The 22,970-nt window shown below is 47.1% G+C and overlaps 1 protein-coding gene across 3 annotated transcripts in view; it reads left to right on the top strand.

Annotated features, from left to right (window-relative positions):
- The window catches only part of EFL1 (elongation factor like GTPase 1), a 117,772-nt gene that overhangs the window by 3,568 nt on the left and 91,234 nt on the right, over positions 1-22,970 (top strand). For all 3 annotated transcript variants that reach the window (XR_012788898.1, XM_075575552.1, XM_075575553.1), the window contains exons 5-12: positions 529-662; positions 1,204-1,341; positions 2,140-2,354; positions 4,925-5,048; positions 5,869-5,945; positions 6,097-6,233; positions 8,093-8,215; positions 9,103-9,202. Coding sequence is in view for 2 of the 3 variants with exons in the window: in XM_075575552.1 (XP_075431667.1) it covers positions 529-662; positions 1,204-1,341; positions 2,140-2,354; positions 4,925-5,048; positions 5,869-5,945; positions 6,097-6,233; positions 8,093-8,215; positions 9,103-9,202 (1,048 nt within the window). In the remaining variant the exon portion in view is untranslated. The remainder of the gene's footprint in view (positions 1-528; positions 663-1,203; positions 1,342-2,139; positions 2,355-4,924; positions 5,049-5,868; positions 5,946-6,096; positions 6,234-8,092; positions 8,216-9,102; positions 9,203-22,970) is intronic.

Below are 22,970 nucleotides of genomic sequence, written 5' to 3'. Positions count from 1 at the left end.
AACGCAGTGTCTATTGTTTACTTCCAGTGTAAATTGACACGGAGATTGTATAACATACGCAGAGAATGGATTGGGTATGTCTTTTCCGAGAGCCACAAGAAATGGTTGTATAATAATAATAATGTATTATTATTAGTGTTTCTGTGACTCTTATGCATTGATCCTAACTCTACAAAAAAAATAAAAAAGCCAAACCGATTGGATGAACATCTCCAGGCTTAAATACAAGGGTCTCTACTTCAACAACCAATGCATACTACACAGAAGAGAGCATAAGAAAAGGATGATATATGATGGAGCTCTATAATCCTCCTTTGGAACAAAGTAATCACTACGATAATTATCTGAAAACCGCCTGAGCGGACGCATCGACGTATATAGAATTTACCCCTCCTTTTATTTTCCAATGTCCAATATGATTTGTGATGTCACACAGTAGAATAAGTCTTGAGTTATGGGTCTCTGTCCTATATCTGACTCTAAACCATAATGTCCCCTTGTTATCGATTTATTGTGGTATCATTTCAGGGGATGACGAGTATCTCATCAACCTGATTGACTCTCCTGGACATGTGGATTTCTCTTCCGAGGTCTCGACCGCTGTCCGTCTTTGTGATGGCTCAATCATCGTGGTTGATGCTGTGGAAGGAGTCTGTCCACAGGTAACACATTCGCCTGTTTTGGGTGTGTATCCTAGCAGGTGTAAATGTATATAACATGTATGAGTGCCTTGGTATTGGTATAGTTTCGTCACTGCTAGCAGGGCCTGTAAAACATGGCTTTGGAAGTACACTGATGGGCAAGAATGTCAGTTATTTTATTAAATGTGCACAGACTGGCAGAGAGGCTCTTAGTTAGGTGTGTGTGTGTGTGTGTGTCTCCAGTCACCAAGGACCACCAACTGCTCATGTTTTCAGGATATCCCTGCTTCATCACAGGTGGCTCAGTTGAAGACCTGTGCTGAAGCTGGGGCTGATTGTTATAGGACACATACATACATTCACACATTATTTAAAAAAGTGTATATACAAATTATTATTTAAAAAAATAAATAAATAAACTCCCAAATGGGATTGCTATTTTAAGTGCATGGACCATGTGAAATAGAAAAGTGACCGGCCTGTCGTACTCAGAATAACGTTTGGTTAATGCTGTTTTGTATCTTTGCTCTTAATACACATCTTGGTTCCTGGTATTTTGTAGACGCAAGCAGTGTTGCGACAGGCCTGGCTGGAGAACATCCGCCCCGTGCTGGTGGTAAATAAAATCGACCGATTGATTGTCGAGCTCAAGCTGTCCCCGCAGGAAGCTTTCGCTCATCTCCAGAAGATACTGGAACAGGTAAATCTGCCGCGTTGTGAGTTACATAGCAGCAAAGGGGTTCCGTTATATTCTCTGGGAGGGAGGACACATTACTTCTCTGAACGGGTGAGAGCGGCTTACTGTAGAATCACTGCATGGCAAAGTATATGGGGGGTTGGGGGCAGGGGGGGGGGATATTTCCCCTGAACATTAAATATTTAAGAGAACCTTTATCAGTATCTGGATAAAGCTGCAATCCTCCCTCAGGGTGGGGTGTTGGCCCCCCCGAGCTGAACCATGCCATTTTCAGCTCCATTAAACCCTCCTCCCTCGCCTCTGGTTCCCGAGAGTCTTACCAGGGAAGTTACCCAGTTTAAATCTCCCTCCCAGGGGAAACAAAATGTCCGTCAAATCTTGGGCCAGTAGGAAGCCGCTACATTGGCTACAGTTTTCTATTGGACGGCCATTTAAATCCTCTTTAAAAACCAGGAATTAATACCAGTACGTATCTCGGGAACCATTGGAGGTGTCCTCGGGGCTGGAAATAGTGCTGTTCAGCTCTGGAGGACCCTCGCTTCCAATCCTGTTAAAAACAATAAATACATGAAGGCGGTTCATTAGGACTACCAACAGGTCAGGTTTTTAGGATATACCTGCTTCAGCACAGGTGGCTCAGTCATTATGATTAAGCCATCTGTGCTGAAGCGGAGAGATCCTGAAAACCTGACCTGTTGGGGGCCCTTGAGTTCTGAATTTGGCCAGCCCTACACCAGGGGTTTTTGCTGCTTTTTAATATTCATTGCTGGATGCTTTTCTGCTTCGTCGTGTCTCTGCCAGGTGAACGCAGTCACCGGGAGCCTTTTTACTTCTAAAGTCCTGAAGCAGAGAGCCGAGAAGGACACGGGGGCTGACGCGACCGCAGAGACGGTGGATGGAGATCAGGTTTACGACTGGAGCGCAGGCCTGGAAGAAACGGACGATTCTCATCTCTACTTCTCGCCAGACCAAGGCAACGTGGTGTTTGCCAGCGCGATTGACGGCTGGGGCTTCACGTAAGGCCAATTTCTGCCTTTAGCGTCTCTTTTATTTTCTGCTTCTCCTTCTCTGCACTTTTTTTTTTTTTTTTTTGAAACGTTTTACATTTGCATCATTATTGCAGCAAACAAAAATGTCTTGTGGGCACAGTCAAATGTCTCAGACAGGTCTGCAGCACCGCTTATCACTGTCTCACCATGGATCCCCATGTTAAAATGGATAAGAAGCAAAAAGGTGATACTGTGTGCTCATTTGCATGTCATTACCCAGAATCCCTGGCTGCAGTGGAAGCACTGTATACTAAGAGATAATGGGGAAAGGCAGGGTTGCGGACCTGTCTGAGACGTGTGAATGTGCTCACAAGTGATATTTATTTGCTGTACAGTGGAGGGTTTTCATCACTTTTTTTTTACCCACAATAACTTATTATCCTGTATTAAAAACCACACATTAAATTAGGCCCAGATTCACTAAATGGTGCTAAGATTGTAGCAGACCGTAACGCCTTTTTAATTTAAATGGGAGTTAAGGTTTGCGGATGCTCAGGACTATAAGTCCAGGGGTGCGCAAAGTGGGGGGGCGGGAGAATTTCCTGAGGGGGCGCGGCGGCTACAGAGGTCCCACCCACGCTCTCCCCCAAGGCACTTAAATGAAGCGCCGGAAGGGGGACCGCGCGAGGCCTCTTCAGCGTCTCCTATGTGATCTTTGGCGACGCAGCGTCATGGTAACCAGCGTCAAATGACGCCGTGGGGGACACGTGACGTCATTTAACGCCAGCACCTAGCAGGAGGGGGGGTGAGCAGGAAGGGGGGCGCAGGGTCAAAACCTTTGCGCACCCCTGCTATAGTCAATCTGGGCCTTCGGTCCTTATGCTATAGAGTGCGATAGTGTCACGGTGAAGTCATTATCGCACTTTGTCGAATACGGCACAAAGTCTCCCTCTCTTTCCTTGCACCCTAACAAGTTAACCCTTTGTGTTGCTAAACATAGGCGTTGAGTCATGTTATTTCGTGTATCTTGCATAGCCGATAAAACCATGGGCTGTAAAACACAGATTTAGTCGTTGTTATTGCAATCTCTGGCGCGCTCCTGCAGGTGAAATGGTATGATAGCCACGCCCCCTCCCGTCAGCGCGTTTGTGTATGTCCCGCTGCGGGTTGCAATATTTGTAATATTCCTGGGTGTGGAGAAGTGTGTTTATTTGGAGCGCATTACCTGCATCGGCCACTAGATGGAGCGCTTGTTTTGTGCTAAAGATCCATTTTTTAGTTTAACGTGTTTTGAATTCAGTACCGCGAAATAAAAAAATATAATTTGTGAGCACATTAACATGTCTCCGACAGGTCCACAACCCTGCCCTTCCCCGTTATCTCTTAGCGTGCAGTGCTTCTACTGCAGCCAGGGATTCTGGGTAATATTTCAACATTTGCAACAAAAAGAGAAATTGGAGCATATTTTAAAATTACCCCCCAAAAAGTTACATTTTAATTTTCTCAAAAATTGTTGCATGTTTAAAAATCTGACAATATGAACAAATATTTGCTATTTTTTTTAATTTATTTTTTTAATATTTGGGGGGCCGGGGGAGAGAGCGCTAATCGAAGTTTGTCACATTCACCCATCTCTGTGTACAACCAGTGTTCTGTAGCCGTTTCATCCATTTCACCCCTTACTGTAAGGGGAACTATCCAAACCAATCCTAGATGTTGCTTTTTTGGAAACCTGTAGGGCAGGGGGGGTTGCTAACTCCAGTCCTCCAGGGCTAACAGGTCAGGTTTTCAGGATAGCCCTGCTTCAGCACAGGTGGCTGAAGTTGAAGATTGAGCCACCTGTGCTGAAGCTGGGACCGATTGACCCACCTGTGCTGAAGCAGGGATAGCCTGAACCTGACCTGTAGGGGGGGTCTTGTGGACTGGTTAGAAGACACCATGGATTTATTTTTCTTTTTATAGCTCTTTTAGGACTTGCACCCCTTGTAAGATTAATGTTACATTGCTGTTAAGGACCAACCAATAAGTTCTATTTGGCAAGGCTGGAATAAGTGGGGATATTTTAGTAGAAAGTCACTGGCATCCACATGATTTATGGGCATTAAAGCCTGTGCTAAATCTCTTGTATGTATATCTTTATAGCGCCATCAAGGTACACAGCGCTTCAAAGAGCTTACAATCTAATTGACCTTTTCTAATGCCCCCCCTCGTGGATTAAAGGGCACAGCAGTACTATTTCATAACTAGAAGACCATTCACTTCAATGAACTGGAAGGTGTCTCCTGGAGCCAGAAGGTGTCTTGTGAAATATCACCGTTTAGTAGATATGGCAGCAATGTAGTTACGACCTGGTAATCTCATCATCGGAAGGTAGCCCATACTCTGCAGTGCATTATTTCAATGTAGAAACCATTTACAAGCCCAGGTTGTCAAACGCAGGTCGAACAAGAACAGCGCGTTTCCCACGTTTTGCTGAAACCTCTGCTATACCGCTGCAGGGTCAGGGATGTTTGACGGGCTCCCGGGACCCTTAAAATGCCTGAGCGAGAGAGTCTGATTCTGCCTCCGCGCGCTTCATTCTGCTGTGTTTCTTGCAGCATTGATCACTTTGCCCAGCTGTACAGCCAGAAAATTGGGATCAGGGCTGCAGTGCTTCTGAAAACACTCTGGGGAGATTACTACCTGAATTCCAAAGCCAAGAAGATCATGAAGGGTGCTCAGGTAATACACCGCACGATATCAATCCAGGGGAGGCCAACTCCAGTCCTCAAGGGCCACCAGCAGGTCAGGCTTTCAGGATATCCTTGCTTCAGCACAGGTGGCTCAATCTAAGCCACTGACTGAGCCACCTGTGCTGAAGCAGGGATATCCTTGACCTGTTCGTGGCCCTTGAGGATTGGAGTTGGCCACTCCCTGGCTTACACCATTTATCTATTTACCTACCTGATAATCTTCTCGTTGTAATGCAGATGTTCGCCATCCTTTGCGTCCGCTCACGGTTTTTCAACTTTTTGTAATTTTTTTATTACTCTACGATTTGTAGTTCGTATTTAATAATAATATCTTTTGTGTACTTCATGGATCTGCAATGTACTCTGCGCTGTACAGAGAATTATGCAGACGCCAGACACTGCCCCTTGGAGCTTACAGTTGAGCACAGGGAAATAAGGGGGCTTTCTAAATGGCCACGAAAATCCGACCCTGGGATTGGAACCTGGGTTCATCTATGTTAACCGGAGTGCAACAGCCGCGGTCACATGACCTGGGGAGCGCTCACGGGGCCTGTGGCATGAAGAGAAGTCCTCCTTCCATCCCACTTCCTGTCCGATCGCTTCAGCGCAGAACGCGATCTCCCCGGTGATAAACGCACAAATACATGATTTTCTGCTCTGAAAAAAGGCACCTGGGCCAGCTTCTGTAGGTTGGAGCCGTGAGAATTTGGGAAGCTCAGCACGAGATCTGTGAATGAAACAAAGGATTTTTGTTTAAAATTGCTTTAGTCACTTGTCTTCGGTGCTAACACTTCATTTTCTTTTTATAGAGCAAAGGAAAGAAGCCTTTATTTGTGCAGCTTGTGCTGGATAACATATGGAGCCTGTATGATGCGGTTATTAAAAGGTGGGTAAAAACCCTACACTTCGAAGTCCGGTTTCAGTATTTCCACCCGTGTTTGTGTGTTTGGATGGAAAGCTCTGCTTTATAGTGTTAGGAGCAGGTACTTCTTAATCTTGAGTACTCCACCTTTTTTCTTTCTTCCCCCCCCCCCCAGGGAGAAGGAGAAGATAGAGAAAATTGTGTCGTCCCTGGGATTAACAATCGCCCCCCGGGAATCCCGACACTCCGACCCAAAGGTTCACGTCAATGCGATTTGCAGCCAGTGGCTTCCCATATCCCCGGCCGTTCTCTGTATCCACTCTTGGTTCATGGCTCATTGCAAGTTGAGCTGCATAGCCGCGACGCAGGGCGCCTGGGTGGCAGGGTGCGCTTGGGTGACACAGTGCAGGGTGCACTTGGGTGACACGGGGCAGGGCGCTTGGGTGGCATGCCGCAGTGCAGGGCGCACTTGGGTGGCGCGGTGCACAGTACCTGGTTGGCATGGCGCTGTGCTGGGCGCGCCTGGGTGGTGCTGTGCAGGGCACTCCTGGTTGGCATGCAGCAGTGCAGGGCGGTGCAGTGCGCTTCTGTGGCACGGTGCAGTTCGCTTGGTTGCTGACATGTGAGCACAATGTAACGGTGTAGAGAGAATGCTGGTGAATGGAAATGGAGATTGCATCCAAAACGTGTGCACATTTCCTTTTTACTCTCTCTAATTATCAATGCAAGTTTAGGGGTGTGGGGAGGGGGGGGGGGTGTAAGTCCTTTTGCAGTCAATGGTTCGTGGTTCTCTTTTTTTTGCCCACTACATTGAATTCACTTTCAGGACGTGCCTTGGCCACCTCCACTGGTCCATGCTCTGGGCTTGAGTTATTTATCTTGATTATAATGATCTGTAGTGACATTGTGGTTGTGGGGCACCGTTTCCTTTCATCCCGATCACGCTCTCCTCTGTAAAATAGCCCCGCAGTCTTTGGACGTTGCATTGACGTAGAAATAGTTTTTGTAGGATGTTGAAAACGGCGTCCGAGTATTCGCAACCCCTGCAAGTTTTTGGATTCGGTGTTCGTTCTTTAGTTGGGTTAGGAGTGCCTAACAAAAGCAGTGTGTCTGGTATAGTCGGTGACATCTTATGATTTTTGCCTTTTTTTTTATATGCGTTCAGGACTAGATTTAAAAAGCTTTTAAACGTATCTGGGCTTTTAAAATAAGTATCACGAGTGTTGGTGGCGATGTGACCAGGTTTCAATTCTTTGACTTGTACACAATATGTTCCGAGACCGTCTTCTCTGTGCTGGAGAAAAGGTCCACTCTATGCCAATGCACAGGAGTCCTAGGACTAACCACTTCTCCAGTAAAGGGGTTTGGGCCATTATTGTAACTCCAATATATGGTGTGAGCATATAGAATATTTTGACTACATGTAACGTCTGTAAAGCAAGCACATACATGCCAGATGTAAGCAAGGGGTAATTTGAGCTAGAATATGCTAATAAAGTTATTTTGGCTACAGTACCTTCTGGCCAAGGTTATCCACATTTTCTCTTTATATTTGGCACTGTGGATATTCCCGCACTTACCTGCTAAATGAATGATGGAAGTCTGCATCAACAGCTGCTGTTATTACAGTATAAGGTCACTGCCACCAGATGCTAATAGCATTCCCGAATAACTGCGACTTCTGCCAAACCGTTCCTATAATTAAACTGTTTCTTTTATTTCTTTATAACACTATGCCTGTTTTTTTAGTTTTGCCAGACAGATTTTTCTAGCACTAAACCTTTTGGGGGCCAATATAATTAATACGAAGTAGACAGAATGTCACCTCAATTAGGCTGAGAGAGGTTGACAAATATAATGTTGATATGAAATAAAATTGCTGTAACGCTTTTCTTCCAATGGGACACAAAGCGCGTCACCATAACAGTATAGCGTGCGGTACGTGGCATATAGGATGTGTTACAGACACAGTCTGCCCCAATAAGCTTACAATCTATCTTGGTGCCTGAGGCACAGGGAGATAAAGTGACTTGCCCAGGGTCACAAGGAGCCGACACCGGGAATTGAACCAGGTTACTCTGCTTCAACCTCATGAGATTAACCCCTGCAAGCATGGCAGGGCATGCCACCCGTTGTGCCATATTGTGTCTATCCTTAACCAGATCTTTTAGCCATGGTGTGTAGGAAGCTTCCGAGTCCTCTGGATGTCACCGCTGAGAGAGTGGAAAGGCTTCTGTGTGTTGGTGCGCGCACGTTTGATTCGCTGCCACCGCGAACTCAACAGCTGAAACAAGGTGAGTACAGCTCTTTTATCCTGCCAATAGATTGATGTTTTGATGGGGTTGGTAAAATAACACTTGTAACATTTTTTCGGATTTCATTCGGGAATCGCTTCCTTGCTTTTTAGTAAATGATTCCCGGGATGCGCTGGGGAATCACGATCTATAAAATGTATTCATTCCCCTTGCCAGTGTTTGTGTGTCGGCCCGGGAGTAACGGCCCTAATCGGTAAACGGCACAAGCCTTTTATATTCCCAGTTGGCTGACATTGAGGAACTGCCTTAGCCCTCCTGTTTTCAGTCTTTTTGTCCCTGGAGGGGTCTTTAAATGCATCGCTCAGCAATGGTTCATTCAGCAGTAAATGGATCAACACATTCTTGTGTCTAAGCAACAATACATTGGTGTCATACATTCTCGTGTGTGTCACATCTCCTGTAAACAAAAGCGGATTTTTCATAATAAATGGGATTATGTGTAAAGCGCTGCAGTGTCTGATTTCGATGGTGACCATTATGGAAAGCTAATATCCATTTTTTTTACATTTCCTGTGAAAGCATTTTTAGAACCAAAGCAGTAAATTTATGAATTCAGAGACGTCATAAACAAGGACACCCCCTGAATCTGATGCCACTGCTTTCTTGCATATGATTAAAAGGAGCAATATTCTAATGAGGGGGTGGGGGTGAGGGGGGTCGAATATCATAAAAAAAAAAGGTGTGAATACCTTCTAATGGCGAGTGTGTCTCCAAGTGAATGCAACTACACATTGAATTTTTCAGTAGATGAATAATGTCTACGTTGCCCCAAGGCGCTGGAGTATTAATATACTACACAGCACAGGCGGGAGCGACCGACCCGTTCTCTTGGCCGGCTTCTTGATGCGTGTTCTGTTCTGTCCCAGCTTTCCTGCAGTGCCTGAGCGAGGACTCCGCACCCGTCATCATCTTTGTCTCCAAAATGTTTGCCGTGGATGGGAAGTCCCTGCCGCAGAACAAGCAGAGGTAAGAAGCCATGAGAATGGTGCAGACAGGCGTGCAGGAACTATTTGGTGGGTGGGGGTGTTGTACATTATATTGCCATAATGTAAACCTGTATGAATCCCCCTCGCAGCCAGAGGGCACGGACAACCCCGATGATATTGGGCCAATGGATACTCAATAGAGCTAGGTTTTCTCCTTGTAGGCGTCTCGTCATGCCTTTTTTATGCAGGGGTGCTCAACTCCAGTCCACAAGACCCCCTCTCCACCCCCCAACAGGTCACGTTTTAAGGATATCCCAGCTTCAGCACAGGAGGCTCAGGCGAAGTTCGTTCACTCTAACCCTACAAATTACTAGAGGGAAGCCTTTTTGCTAGTGCTGTGATTATCACCCCAAATGCACTAGATGGCGCTGTTCCTTTATGTCAGGCGCTTCCGAACATAACCTCCTGATCCAGGTCCCAGAAAGCAGCAGGACTCCCTAGATGAGCAGTAGTGTAAGGGCTGTTCTATAGTGCGCGCGCTTAGTGTAAGGGCTGTTCTATAGTGCGCGCGCTTAGTGTAAGGGCTGTTCTATAGTGCGCGCGCTTAGTGTAAGGGCTGTTCTATAGTGCGCGCGCTTAGTGTAAGGGCTGTTCTATAGTGCGCGTGCTTAGTGTAAGGGCTGTTCTATAGTGCGCGTGCTTAGTGTAAGAGCTGTTCTATAGTGCTCGCGCTTAGTGTAAGGGCTGTTCTATAGTGCGCGCGCTTAGTGTAAGGGCTGTTCTATAGTGCGCGCGCTTAGTGTAAGGGCTGTTCTATAGTGCGCTCGCTTAGTGTAAGGGCTGTTCTATAGTGCTCGCGCTTAGTGTAAGGGCTGTTCTATAGTGCGCGCGCTTAGTGTAAGGGCTGTTCTATAGTGCGCGTGCTTAGTGTAAGGGCTGTTCTATAGTGCTCGCGCTTAGTGTAAGGGCTGTTCTATAGTGCGCGCGCTTAGTGTAAGGGCTGTTCTATAGTGCGCTCGCTTAGTGTAAGGGCTGTTCTATAGTGCGCGCGCTTAGTGTAAGGGCTGTTCTATAGTGCGCGTGCTTAGTGTAAGGGCTGTTCTATAGTGCTCGCGCTTAGTGTAAGGGCTGTTCTATAGTGCGCGCGCTTAGTGTAAGGGCTGTTCTATAGTGCGCGTGCTTAGTGTAAGGGCTGTTCTATAGTGCGCGTGCTTAGTGTAAGGGCTGTTCTATAGTGCGCTCGCTTAGTGTAAGGGCTGTTCTATAGTGCGCGCGCTTAGTGTAAGGGCTGTTCTATAGTGCGCGTGCTTAGTGTAAGGGCTGTTCTATAGTGCTCGCGCTTAGTGTAAGGGCTGTTCTATAGTGCGCGCGCTTAGTGTAAGGGCTGTTCTATAGTGCGCGCGCTTAGTGTAAGGGCTGTTCTATAGTGCGCGCGCTTAGTGTAAGGGCTGTTCTATAGTGCGCGTGCTTAGTGTAAGGGCTGTTCTATAGTGCTCGCGCTTAGTGTAAGGGCTGTTCTATAGTGCTCGCGCTTAGTGTAAGGGCTGTTCTATAGTGCGCGCGCTTAGTGTAAGGGCTGTTCTATAGTGCGCGCGCTTAGTGTAAGGGCTGTTCTATAGTGCGCGTGCTTAGTGTAAGGGCTGTTCTATAGTGCGCATGCGTGGCAATTATAGATGGCTGAGGTTAGTCAGCCTTTCTATAATAGGACCGCGTGCAGCCGCCCGACGGGGGAATAGTAGGAAAAGAAAGATTTCGCGCCGCTACCGCCGCTGAAATGTGTATGTGTGTATATGTGTGTATATGTGTGTATATGTGTGTATATGTGTATATGTGTGTATGTATGCGTGTCTGCACAATGTTAATAAATATTTTATTTTTACAAATATATATATTTTTTAAATAATAAATTATACACACACACACACCTTCCCTGCATGTCGGTCCCGGCAGCACGGACTGTATCCACAAAAAGTGTGCGTCACGTGCACGCGCGTTCCCACAGGCACGGCCGCACACAGTATAGAACGGCCCTAATTGTCCACTGCTGAGCACTGCATGTGAAGACTGCAGCTACCCGAACAGCCTGTAAGTAAGCGACAAGCTGGCTTTCATCCCGACTGTTTTCACTTTAAAGCAGAAGTTTTTGTTTTTGCATTTTATTTATTAATGACACATTTTTTCACATAATTACGAGCTCTCGCCTGGCCCTTTGCAAAGCTGTATTTGTATTTTTGAAATCGGAGGCCTTGTTTTAGCAGTTGTAGGTCGGGGACTCCAGTCCTCAAGGGCCACCATCCGGTCAGGTTTTCAGGATATGACTGGACTATGCAGGGGGAGAAGCCGGGAAGAGGAGATGCCGGAGAATGTAAGAACCGAGGTCCTGCACACGTCCCCGCACCGAGCCCCGCAAACATCCCAGCCAGCCCTGCTTAAAACCTGACCTGTTGGCAGCCTTTGAGGCCTGGAGTTGACCACTCCTGTGCAAGTGCAAACGCATGTTGTCAGTGAATCTTGCAAATCGTCTATGAAGTCACAGTCACTATTGATGTGGTTGGTGAAGAGGGATGTAAAGGGGAAGCTACTTTAATTTAGCCCTGAAAACGCAGATTTCATACATATGGAGAAGTGTTTAAAAAATATTTATAAACACCGATTTTACAACAAAAACAAGGCGAAAACTGGAACCCTTAACTATATACAACGTGTTTAATCCTATCCCGAAGGGTATTCGGTAGAATTACAGTATCCAATAAAACTCAGAGATATTTGCTGCTGTTGGTGCATGATTATAATTTCTCTTTGTATAGTTTACACCAATGTTTCCCAACCGTCCTTTCTCTCGGGAGAGGCGAGAGGTCACCCCTTAATCATAGTGCTCAGTTGCTCTGGCACCCCCTAATCATAGTGCTCAGTTGCTTGGGCACCCCCTAATCATAGTTCTCAGTTGCTCTGGCACCCCCTAATCATAGTGCTCAGTTACTCAGGCACCCCCTAATCATAGTGCTCAGTTGCTCTGGCACCCCCTAATCATAGTGCTCAGTTGCTTGGGCACCCCCTAATCGTAGTGCTCAGTTGCTCAGGCACCCCCTAATCGTAGTGCTCAGTTACTCAGGCACCCCCTAATCATAGTGCTCAGTTGCTTGGGCACCCCCTAATCGTAGTGCTCAGTTGCTCAGGCACCCCCTAAACGTAGTGCTCAGTTGCTCAGGCACCCCCTAATCATAGTGCTCAGTTGCTCAGGCACCCCCTAATCATAGTGCTCAGTTGCTCAGGCACCCCCTAATCATAGTGCTCAGTTGCTCAGGCACCCCCTAATCGTAGTGCTCAGTTGCTCAGGCACCCCCTAATCATAGTGCTCAGTTGCTCAGGCACCCCCTAATCGTAGTGCTCAGTTGCTCAGGCACCCCCTAATCATAGTGCTCAGTTGCTCAGGCACCCCCTAATCATAGTGCTCAGTTGCTCAGGCACCCCCTAATCATAGTGCTCAGTTACTCAGGCACCCCCTAATCATAGTGCTCAGTTACTCAGGCACCCCCTAATCGTAGTGCTCAGTTGCTCAGGCACCCCCTAATCGTAGTGCTCAGTTGCTCAGGCACCCCCTAATCATAGTGCTCAGTTGCTCAGGCACCCCCTAATCATAGTGCTCAGTTACTCAGGCACCCCCTAATCATAGTGCTCAGTTACTCAGGCACCCCCTAATCATAGTGCTCAGTTGCTCTGGCACCCCCTAATCATAGTGCTCAGTTACTCAGGCACCCCCTAATCATAGTGCTCAGTTACACAGGCACCCCTTAATCGTAGTGCTCAGTTGCTCAGGCACCCCCTAATCATAGTGCTCAGTTGCTCAGGCACCCCCTAATCATAGTGCTCAGTTGCTCAGGCACCCCTAATCATAGTGCTCAGTTGCTCAGGCACCCCCTAATCATAGTGCTCAGTTGCTCAGGCACCCCCTAATCATAGTGCTCAGTTGCTCAGGCACCCCCTAATCATAGTGCTCAGTTGCTCAGGCACCCCCTAATCGTAGTTCTCAGTTGCTCAGGCACCCCCTAATCATAGTGCTCAGTTGCTCAGGCACCCCCTAATCATAGTGCTCAGTTGCTCAGGCACCCCCTAATCATAGTGCTCAGTTGCTCAGGCACCCCCTAATCGTAGTGCTATGTTGCTCAGGCACCCCCTAATCATAGTGCTCAGTTACTCAGGCACCCCCTAATCGTAGTGCTCAGTTGCTCAGGCACCCCCTAATCATAGTGCTCAGTTGCTCAGGCACCCCCTAATCGTAGTGCTCAGTTGCTCAGGCACCCCCTAATCGTAGTGCTCAGTTGCTCAGGCACCCCCTAATCGTAGTGCTCAGTTGCTCAGGCACCCCCTAATCGTAGTGCTCAGTTGCTCAGGCACCCCCTAATCGTAGTGCTCAGTTGCTCAGGCACCCCCTAATCATAGTGCTCAGTTGCTCAGGCACCCCCTAATCGTAGTGCTCAGTTGCTCAGGCACCCCCTAATCGTAGTGCTCAGTTGCTCAGGCACTCCCACAACAGGACAGTCTGTCCAAGGAGACACGGGACAGACACTCACAGAGGGCAAAGACAGTCACAGAAAACACATACAACAGGACAGACACACAGCCTCGCCTCTCCTGCCCATGCTGCTTCCTACCTGTGCATGACCCCACCCCCAGGCTGTTGACACCACCTCCTGAATGGCCCGCATTATCTGGCAGCAGCCAATCGGGATAGAAGAAGCTGCCCAGCCCACTTACCACTGCCCTGGTCTGGGAGATCAGGGAAATATCGCGGCCCCTTTTGATCCTCTCGAGGAACCCCGGTTGGGAAACACTGCTTTATACCAGGGGTGCTCAACTCCACTCCTCAAGCCTCCCCTCCCCCCCCCAACAGGTCAGGTTTTAAGGATATCGCAGCTTCAGCACATGTGGCTCAGTCGAAGATTGTGCTGAAGCTGGGACAGATTTAGCCTCCTCTACATCGTAGGAGTCGGGAGGTGCCGCTCCGGAGAAGTACAGAGGCCCTGCCAAAACCCCACTACCCTGAGCCCCGCAAAACACCCAGCCGGACCCTGGGATGGACATGAGGCATTTGTACATTTGAAAGCAAGCCAAGGATCAGATACTGTAGCGTCTAACGTTTTACATCAGGTCTAGGGAAAGGGGCAGACTCGTTGGGTCTTACCTGCCGTCAAATGATGTCTAAACAAAACTTCTATTACACTGTTGTAAGCAATTTTGCTTGGGAAATAATTTGATCCGTGTAATTGAAGGCAGGCAGAACAAATTCTTTTAGAACCAGTAAATGTCAAAACCTGTTTAGAGGCTCATAAAACTTTGGGATTCCTATCTGATAAAGGGATTTCTATGTTTTTGAGGTTTGCTCTGTTTCAAATCCTTAGATAAGACTTCCTTTTTTTTCCCCCCCCCTTCCATTATTTTTCTGTAACTGCAATGATAAAGTAGTCTGCATTTAGTCATTTCATCTCTTAAAATGGTCCTCATTTATATTCCATTATCTCTCTCTTAAACCACTTGAATGTTAAGACAAGCCCGGTATCACTTATTGTGTGGAAAAGCAAGTGTTTACAAAGATAACAACATTTATCATTAAATGTGGTTAAAAACAAGAAGGGAGAAAAAGCCTGACACTCATTTATAAGCCATTACCTTGGAAGAGAATTGGTTTGGGCTTCAAAATAACATTAGGCTTGCCGTTGTGGTAGTTAAAGAAATAGGGGCCTTTAAGTAAATGCTGCTAATTTCTTGGCACTTTAAAGGACGGGTTGGCTCCTGGGTACCGAGAATGCGACCCGTAGCCTCTCGCTCCTAAGTAACCTGATGGTATGTGGCCGAACTTATTGTGAGCAGAGCAGGCGAACGGTCCTTACTCCGGACAGGTCCTATTCCAATTCCTTCTTCAAGTTCCTAAAACCGTAATACTATGACCAGGCCAGGGACTGGTTTTTAGAGTGATGAATATTTGCCTAATTACTTTTAGAGTATTTGTGGGCATAGTATTAATCTGTTACAGAGTCCCGAACATTTTTAGTGTTTACCTCAAGGTGTACGTTGCATTGTTGTGGCTTTATTTTACAAAATGAATTAAATACAGGTTTGTAACCAAAAGTATATCATTTTTTTTTTTAATTGGGCCACAGCCCGAGATCTTCCACCCTTATTAACTCTCAGATGACTAAACGACAGAAATCTGGTTCCTCTCTGTTCACTGCACCGTTTCCATCACAACACTTCATATATGCACATTAATTTGCCCCATAGAAACTGTAGGCAGTGCATTTGTTTTTTAGCACGAGCAAGTAGATAAGTTGTCTGGTGCTCATGTAATGGGCAGTAAATATACAGGTGTAGCAAGGCTTGCTGTCCTTGGTGCTGTAGCCGTGCCTCCGAAGGACTGGGGGGGGGGGGGTCCCCCCCATTCAGAATCATGGATCCATTGTGGCAGATACAGTCCCGCGGTGCTGCTGTCATTTGCTTGTTGTCCTGGAACCAGTTCATATATTTCTCCCTGTCCTGTGACTCCTGTCACTTCTCTGTGTATTTTTGTTACTAATGTAACTACTTTCTCTCTCTGTCTGCCTGTTGCCTAGCAACTACTGCAATCCTGTCGCTATGTCACAGGACCCCTTGCGGTATGGTTTCCCCTGACCATATTTCCTGCTTGAATAGGCACGCCTACTTCCTTTTCCAACCAGCAGCAATAGTGAATAGGTGCACCTTTCACTGTTTCCTTAGAAAAGGATTATTTTTTTTACCTTCTCCCCACATGTTTTGGGGAGCGCAGGTATATGAAATAAAAAAACATACAAAATTATAGTGCAATATGTCTATATAGAAGTGTGAACTTGATTGGTCAAAATCCAACAGAGTGTGTACTCACAAACTCTCAAATCTTTTGTGGATATCCCAAACTGGCAAAGTCTGTGTCTTTGAGGTGTCTGTCTGTTTTTGAGTCCCCATGAATGATTTTTTTTTTTTTTTTTTTTTTTTAATTTTAGGTCATATACCTGCGCTCCCCAAAGCTCCCCAGCCATGCCCTTCACCCCCCCCCCCTGCCATGCCCTTCACCCCCCCCAGCCATGCCCTTTACCCCCCCCAGGCATGCCCTTCACCCCCCCCCCCCAGCCATGCCCTTCACCCCCAACCCCCCTGGCCACGCCCTTTACCCCCCCCTGGCCATGCCCTTCACCCCCCCCCCCTGGCCATGCCCTTCACCCCCCCCCCTGGCCATGCCCTTCACCCCCCCCCCCCTGGCCATGCCCTTCACCCCCAACCCCCCTGGCCATGCCCTTCACCCCCCCCCCTGGCCATGCCCTTCACCCCCCCCCCCCCTGGCCATGCCCTTCACCCCCCCCCTAGCCATGCCCTTCACCCCCCCCCTCTGGCCATGCCCTTCACCCCCCCCCCCCTGGCAATGCCCTTCACCCCCCCCCCCAGCCATGCCCTTCACCCCCCCCCCCGGCCATGCCCTTCACCCCCCCCCCGGCCATGCCCTTCACCTACCCCCCCCGGCCATGCCCTTCACCCCCCCCCCCCCGGCCATGCCCTTCACCCCCCCCCTAGCCATGCCCTTCACCCCCCCCCAGCCATGCCCTTCACCCCCCCAGCCATGCCCTTCACCCCCCCCAGCCATGCCCTTCACCCCCCCAGCCATGCCCTTCACCCCCCCCAGCCATGCCCTTCACCCCCCAGCCATGCCCTTCACCCCCCCAGCCATGCCCTTCACCCCCCCAGCCATGCCCTTCACCCCCCCCAGCCATGCCCTTCACCCCCCCCCCAGCCATGCCCTTCACCCCCCCCCAGCCATGCCCTTCACCCCCCCCCAGCCATGCCCTTCACCCCCCCCAGCCATGCCCTTCACCCCCCCCAGCCATGCCCTACACCCCCCCCCCCAGCCATGCCCTTCACCCCCCCCCCCCAGCCATGCCCTTCACCCCCCCCCCCAGCCATGCACTTCACCCCCCCCCCCAGCCATGCACTTCACACCCCCCCCCCCAGCCATGCCCTTCACCCCCCCCAGCCATGCCCTTCACCCCCCCCGGCCCTGCCCTTCACCCCCTCCGGCCCCCTCGGCACCGCCTCACCTCTCCCGCCCAGCCTACCCGGCGCCGCCTGCAACGCTCCTTGGCACCGCCGCCTCACCTCGAGGCAGATGCCAGCGGGGGTCTGTCTGTTTTTGAGTCCCCATGAATGATTTTTTTTATTTTTTTTTTTTTTTTTTTTTAGTTCATATACCTGCGCTCCCCAAAACATCCAAACAATTGGGATTGAGCAAAAGAAGTGTGTGTGTGTGTGTGTGTATATATGTATATATATATATATATATATATATATATGTATGTGTATATGTTTTTTGTGACGTCACAGCGTAGGATCTTATGTCCAGATCAAAGGCAGGAAAACTTAGCGTTTGTGCACAGGAGGGTTTATTTACAAGGTACAAATCATGAACACGATTAAATCATAACACAAAACAGAAACAAAAGACCTAACCCCTTTCAGGAGTTCTGACTAATACAGCTTAGTCCATAACTAACAGTGGGAGAACTAACTTCTTTCCCCACTTTACACACTGTACCTGCAGCAGCTCCCCTTGCAGTCACTGACAGGGCTATCTGTGTACAGTATGTGCCTTCAGATCAGCACAGCAGCAGCACAGGAAACTGTCTGTGCTGCCTTTTACATGGTACCTGATTAATTAAGGCTCAGGTGAGAGGGAAGGGAACACACCCTGGAAGGAGCTGTGTCCTATATACCTCCCCTCAAACACCTTCTGCTTCAGTACATCAGTATATCTATATATCTATATATATATATAGATATATATTAAATTTATGATTATATTCACGGAATAATCACGTTATTCTTATTATAAGAATTGTACTTAATTGGTTTAAGCGCCTTTTAGGATAACAATCTTTTTCACATACCCCACAAATGTTACCTGCAAGTTAGTTTATTCCTTCTGTATGTCCACTCCACAAAATGTTACATAAAATAGAAGCAATCAGTGTGCATTTAAAGGACACAAGCTTAGCTACCTGACCCTACTCACTTGCCACAGTTTGGCGTGGTCCAGAATACTTGTTCTTCTGCGATTTACGTTGACAGGAAGTCTTGCTGCATGTGTATTTTGTAATAACTAATTTCAGTAGGAGTCTTAGAATGGTGGCAGGCAGAGGGTGACCGATGAACAGAAGGATTGTCAGAAGTCTGCATACGACTGGAGGTTTAGTTCTCCGTGTTTCTGTTTCAGTTCTGAGCACCTGACCATGGTAATCACTGCTGAGTAAGTAGTCCGCTGCAGAGAGTCGCTTTCTTGGCCAGATTATGGGTTTTATAAGGTGTCTGAGCCCATGAACATAGTAAAAGAAACGTGATTTATCCAGTTGTCAACACAGCAAGGGGAAAGTTGGTGTGCTGTGCAGCTCAGAACCTGTGCCCCACTGGACAATGCTGTGGATTGTTGGGTGTCCATTTACTGGTGATCTGGGATAGAACAAGATGTCCGCTTAGTCACCAGTTGGAACATTGGTTTCTAGTTTTGGCCACAGTAGAACTTATAAAGCGTAGTGTTAACGTTTAAATCCGCGATTGCCTAAAATAAGCAAATTAATCTACTTAAAAATCAGAAGCAAGCCTCCATTATCATAATGTGAAAGAAATGGAGAGTCCAGTCTTTAGGCTCCTGTTCCATGCGATCAGGTATGCTGATCAAGCAAATGAAAACCGGTACAACACCCGCTGCATGCGATGCCAAGCACTAATTCAGTCTTTATTTAGCTTTCCTTTCTCTAAGGAAAAAGGGTCTGTGAATAAAAACCAGGTACTGAATAAACGTGTCCTGCATACACTTTATTTATTTAGTTGCTATCCTAAGATCTCAACTCTACAGCAACACGACTCCCCCTCCGGTCTGCGCCTCTCCACATCCTCCTCCTCCCCCCCCTCCTCCTATTAGTCTTCATCTTGCTCCACTTATTTCCTTGCGTTCAACCGGCGTGACCCAGCCTGCCTCCCCAGGATTACCTGCCCTCCGTGGAGAACATTTCATCCCTGTAGAGAATCAAACTAACAACGTGCATTTATCGTTCATTTTAAACCTGCTCCAAAGCGTTTGAAGAATACGTTGGGACCAAAGAGGAAAATCTGTTTTAACGCTTGTTACTAGTGTTTAAAAGTTTTACATTTTGTCATAGATCTATCTGGTTGAGCGCTGGGTATTGTCTTTCAGAATTCTGTATAGCTCAGTCAGTATTTTTATTGTTTGTATTTGCTATAAAACCTTTCCGCCCTGCTTGGATGCAAGCTCGGTTTTGTCCGAGTGCCTATATATTGCTGACAGGTTGTCATTATCGCTGATCTCTAATGAGATGTCATTTTGTTGGAGTGATGGAGTTGATTTGTATCTTTGTGCCCCTGCTTTATCAGTTGAATGAATTTCACCCAAGGGCACCTTAAACTTTGATTCTGTCCTGACCTGGAGTTAAGGCTCATATGCTGGTCAGAATTTCCATATGGGTACATTTGGTCTGACAGCAGTGTTTGTTAAAATAGTTGTTGTATTAGAGGCAATCCAAACTGTGTTTTTTGTTTTACTCCATTCATTTCAACTCTGGGGACCCCCTGCTTCCGGAGATACTTGGCTCCATGGGGGCCGCGGGTAGCCGCTTGGCTAGCAGGGATCACATAATGGCGGAGTTTCAAAACGCCCGCGCCCTTCGGGACAATATAAAGCTATGACATCAGGTTCAGCTTCCCATTAACCCGAGTGACCTTTAAACTCAGCTGAGATTCCGGCACCCCTGTTTTGGAGTTCTGAATCTCCAGGAAGCAGGGGGAGTCCCCAGAGATGACATTACACTTGAACATACTATCTACAGCCTCTCCTGATTTCACACAGCAGTAACATCCAATATATGGCAATGGTCCGTCCTTAGTGAGACAATCTGATCTTTTAGTAACTCCAAGGGACCTGGCTTAAAAGGTGCAGATTCAATGTTATAGTTTCCCAGAGAAGCTGCTATTAAACATTGTTAGGAGAAGGGACCCCCCGTGTGTGTTGATGCCTCATGTACAACTTTCACTATGTATCCTTTCTAGGTTGCATTACGAAACGATGAAAACATATCCTGACTGGGAGTAAATGTTTAATAAATCCCACTGTCGCCGCGGTGTGAAAATGTAATGTGAAACTCGGGTTGTGTTGGTTCACCAGTCCAGGGGTGCTCAACTCCAGTCCAAATGCCCTGTCCCCCCCCCCCCCCCCAACAGGTCAGGTTTTCAGCATATCCCAGCTTCAGCACAGGTGGCTCAATTAGAGGCTCAGTCTTCGACTATATATAATGTAATATCAATGCAGCTTGTCCGTAATGTTGCTGACTCTAAGGGGGAAGAGACCGGTTTACCAACTAGGGGAAACTATATCCTAAATTACATCCGAGTACCTCTCTAGTATCAGCCATACAGATGTGTACAGACTAGTACTTTATTGAACAGACTATAATCAGTCCCTGTTATTATATATTGGGGGGCTACAATATTATAGGTGATCATTAACCACTTTAAATCACTATATTGATATGTAAAGGGATTTGCGAATCTGGTGCCTCTTAGCTTTACATCTCTGAATAATGGCTATATAGATTTACCCATAGGACTGGCATAACTGCATGGCCAGTTCTGTTCCACGTGAGGAACATAATACTGTACTGGTTAGCTTTAAATACTTAGTAACCCTACGTGGTACACCACCAGGGGTTAATCTATCTTTCTCATCCGCTGTCCTGTTTGGATATACTGAGCACATGTGCGCGATTTGAGGTTTTAACTTAGTTACTTTTCCTTTCATTATTTCGAATCGAATAAAATGTATTTATTTTCATTCAGTAGAGGATGCGTGCATCTTCAGGGATTCTTTCTCTCCCGTGCGTGCGTGCGTGCGTGTGCGCGCGCGCACACACACACACACAAACACACAAACACATAAACACACTGTCATGGAACAGAAATACCCCTGTCTGCCTTTTCTGTTCAGCCCCCCTCTCCCTTGGCAGTTCTGCTTGCTAGCTGTACGTGGATTTACTTTCCTTGCAGTTTACTCCTAGTGCAGATGGAATGGATACATTAAGTAGCCTTTTTCCTTCCAAGCTGTCACACCCCTGGTTGCTCTGGCAACATCTCCAGTCCTCCAGTTAATGGACTTTCCCATTTTCTCCCCTGTCTTTTTGCTGACAGTAGTGCAGTCTCACTCCATTTTAGTGTGACCCTTGCCCCTCACTTCCTTTTCCACCATTACCTCTGGATAAGTGGGCACTGCTGTAAACTCCTGTATGGTAGGATTATCTTTTCACCTGCCGTTAACTACCAAGCACACACAGAGAGACACTATCCCAACATCTACATCTCTACACAAGTACCTGTCTTTTACCCTGCTTTCCACAAATAAAGTAAAGAAACAGACTTGTTGTGCTTGGAAAAGAGGGCCGAGTTGACACTATCTGGGCTAAATCATCTTACACATGACCCCTGGCTTCCAGAATACACACACACACACACACTTTGCATTCCAGTGAAGTTTTTTCTTCTACAAATTGATTACAAACCTCCTTTTTGAAGTCGTGCGTGTTCTCACCGTGTCTGCCACCTACTATTCCATCTTGCATTGATGGTTCTAGAAAAGGGGGTGGGGGGGGGGGGTCCCCCTCCTTTTAATGTGGTCTCTTTGATGTCCGCCATTCATTATCAGTGAAACACTGTTTCCTTTACTCTGAATGAAACATGTGTTACTTATAACACGAGTTTCTGAGCTCGTGCCAGAGTCTGCAATCTTTGACATAACTGCCTCTAATGCGCAAGTATATAATATCCCATGGAAGTATTGCAACAGGAGGCATGCTCTTTCCTAGCCAGAGAAATACAGCAGAGAGCAGGCTTACATATTGGTGAATGGACATGGCTGGAGCCTTTGGTCATTAGATGTCTTTAGTTGACTGTCTAGCTCCGGCTCTTTTAACCAGGGTTCCCTGGGCATCTCTGAAGGGTGCTTTACCATTTTTAAAATGACCAGAAAGTTGCATCAAATACAGAAGAATTTACAATGCTTCTGATCAGAGTTGCTATTAGAGAGGGTTGGGGTTTTCCTCAGCATTTCACTTGGGGTTCCTTAACCAAAAAAAGGTTGGAACCCCATTTCTAGCTTGCCGAACAATGCGTTTATTACAGCTCTGCATTAATTTGCTATGTTTCCTACTGCAGCTTTTAAACGTTGCATGTTTACGTTCGTGGCACCTGGAAAAATTATCCGGGGGTGCCGTTTAATTTGGTGCAATGTATGTATCGTGCAAACGCCTTTCCTGTTCAGGCATCTAGTATTTTTTAATGGTCGTTAAAAAGAGGCCTTCAGTATACATGTGTTTTTGCTTGGGCTGTTTTACTAGGTGTTTGCATTTCTCTTCCGTGGCGTGACAGAAATGCACACTGCCACTTTATTTAAGTCCCGGCCTGGGCTTTTTTTTTTTATGTCGGTCGTTTATTTTCCCTTTTTTATGCGTTTCCCACCCCGGCCCTGATTTTTAATGCGCTACCATGTAACATTTTAACAGGTTTTGGGGCCATGGAGTTTCCCATGAAACTGACAGAGAAGCCGCATGTTTCAGCATTCCCGGAGGTGTTTGACACACAAGATTCCCCCCTTCTCCCCCCCCCCCTCTCTGTATTATTGCAAATTAAAAAAAGTATTTTTCTTTATACCCGGCTTACCATGATATTCGTGTAACTTTGAACGGATC

Source organism: Ascaphus truei, chromosome 18 (genome assembly GCF_040206685.1).
Source record: "Ascaphus truei isolate aAscTru1 chromosome 18, aAscTru1.hap1, whole genome shotgun sequence".
Taxonomy (NCBI): Eukaryota; Metazoa; Chordata; class Amphibia; order Anura; family Ascaphidae; genus Ascaphus; species Ascaphus truei.
The sequence above is the reverse complement of the archived record's forward strand: the minus strand, read 5'-3'. Positions and strand labels throughout refer to the sequence as shown.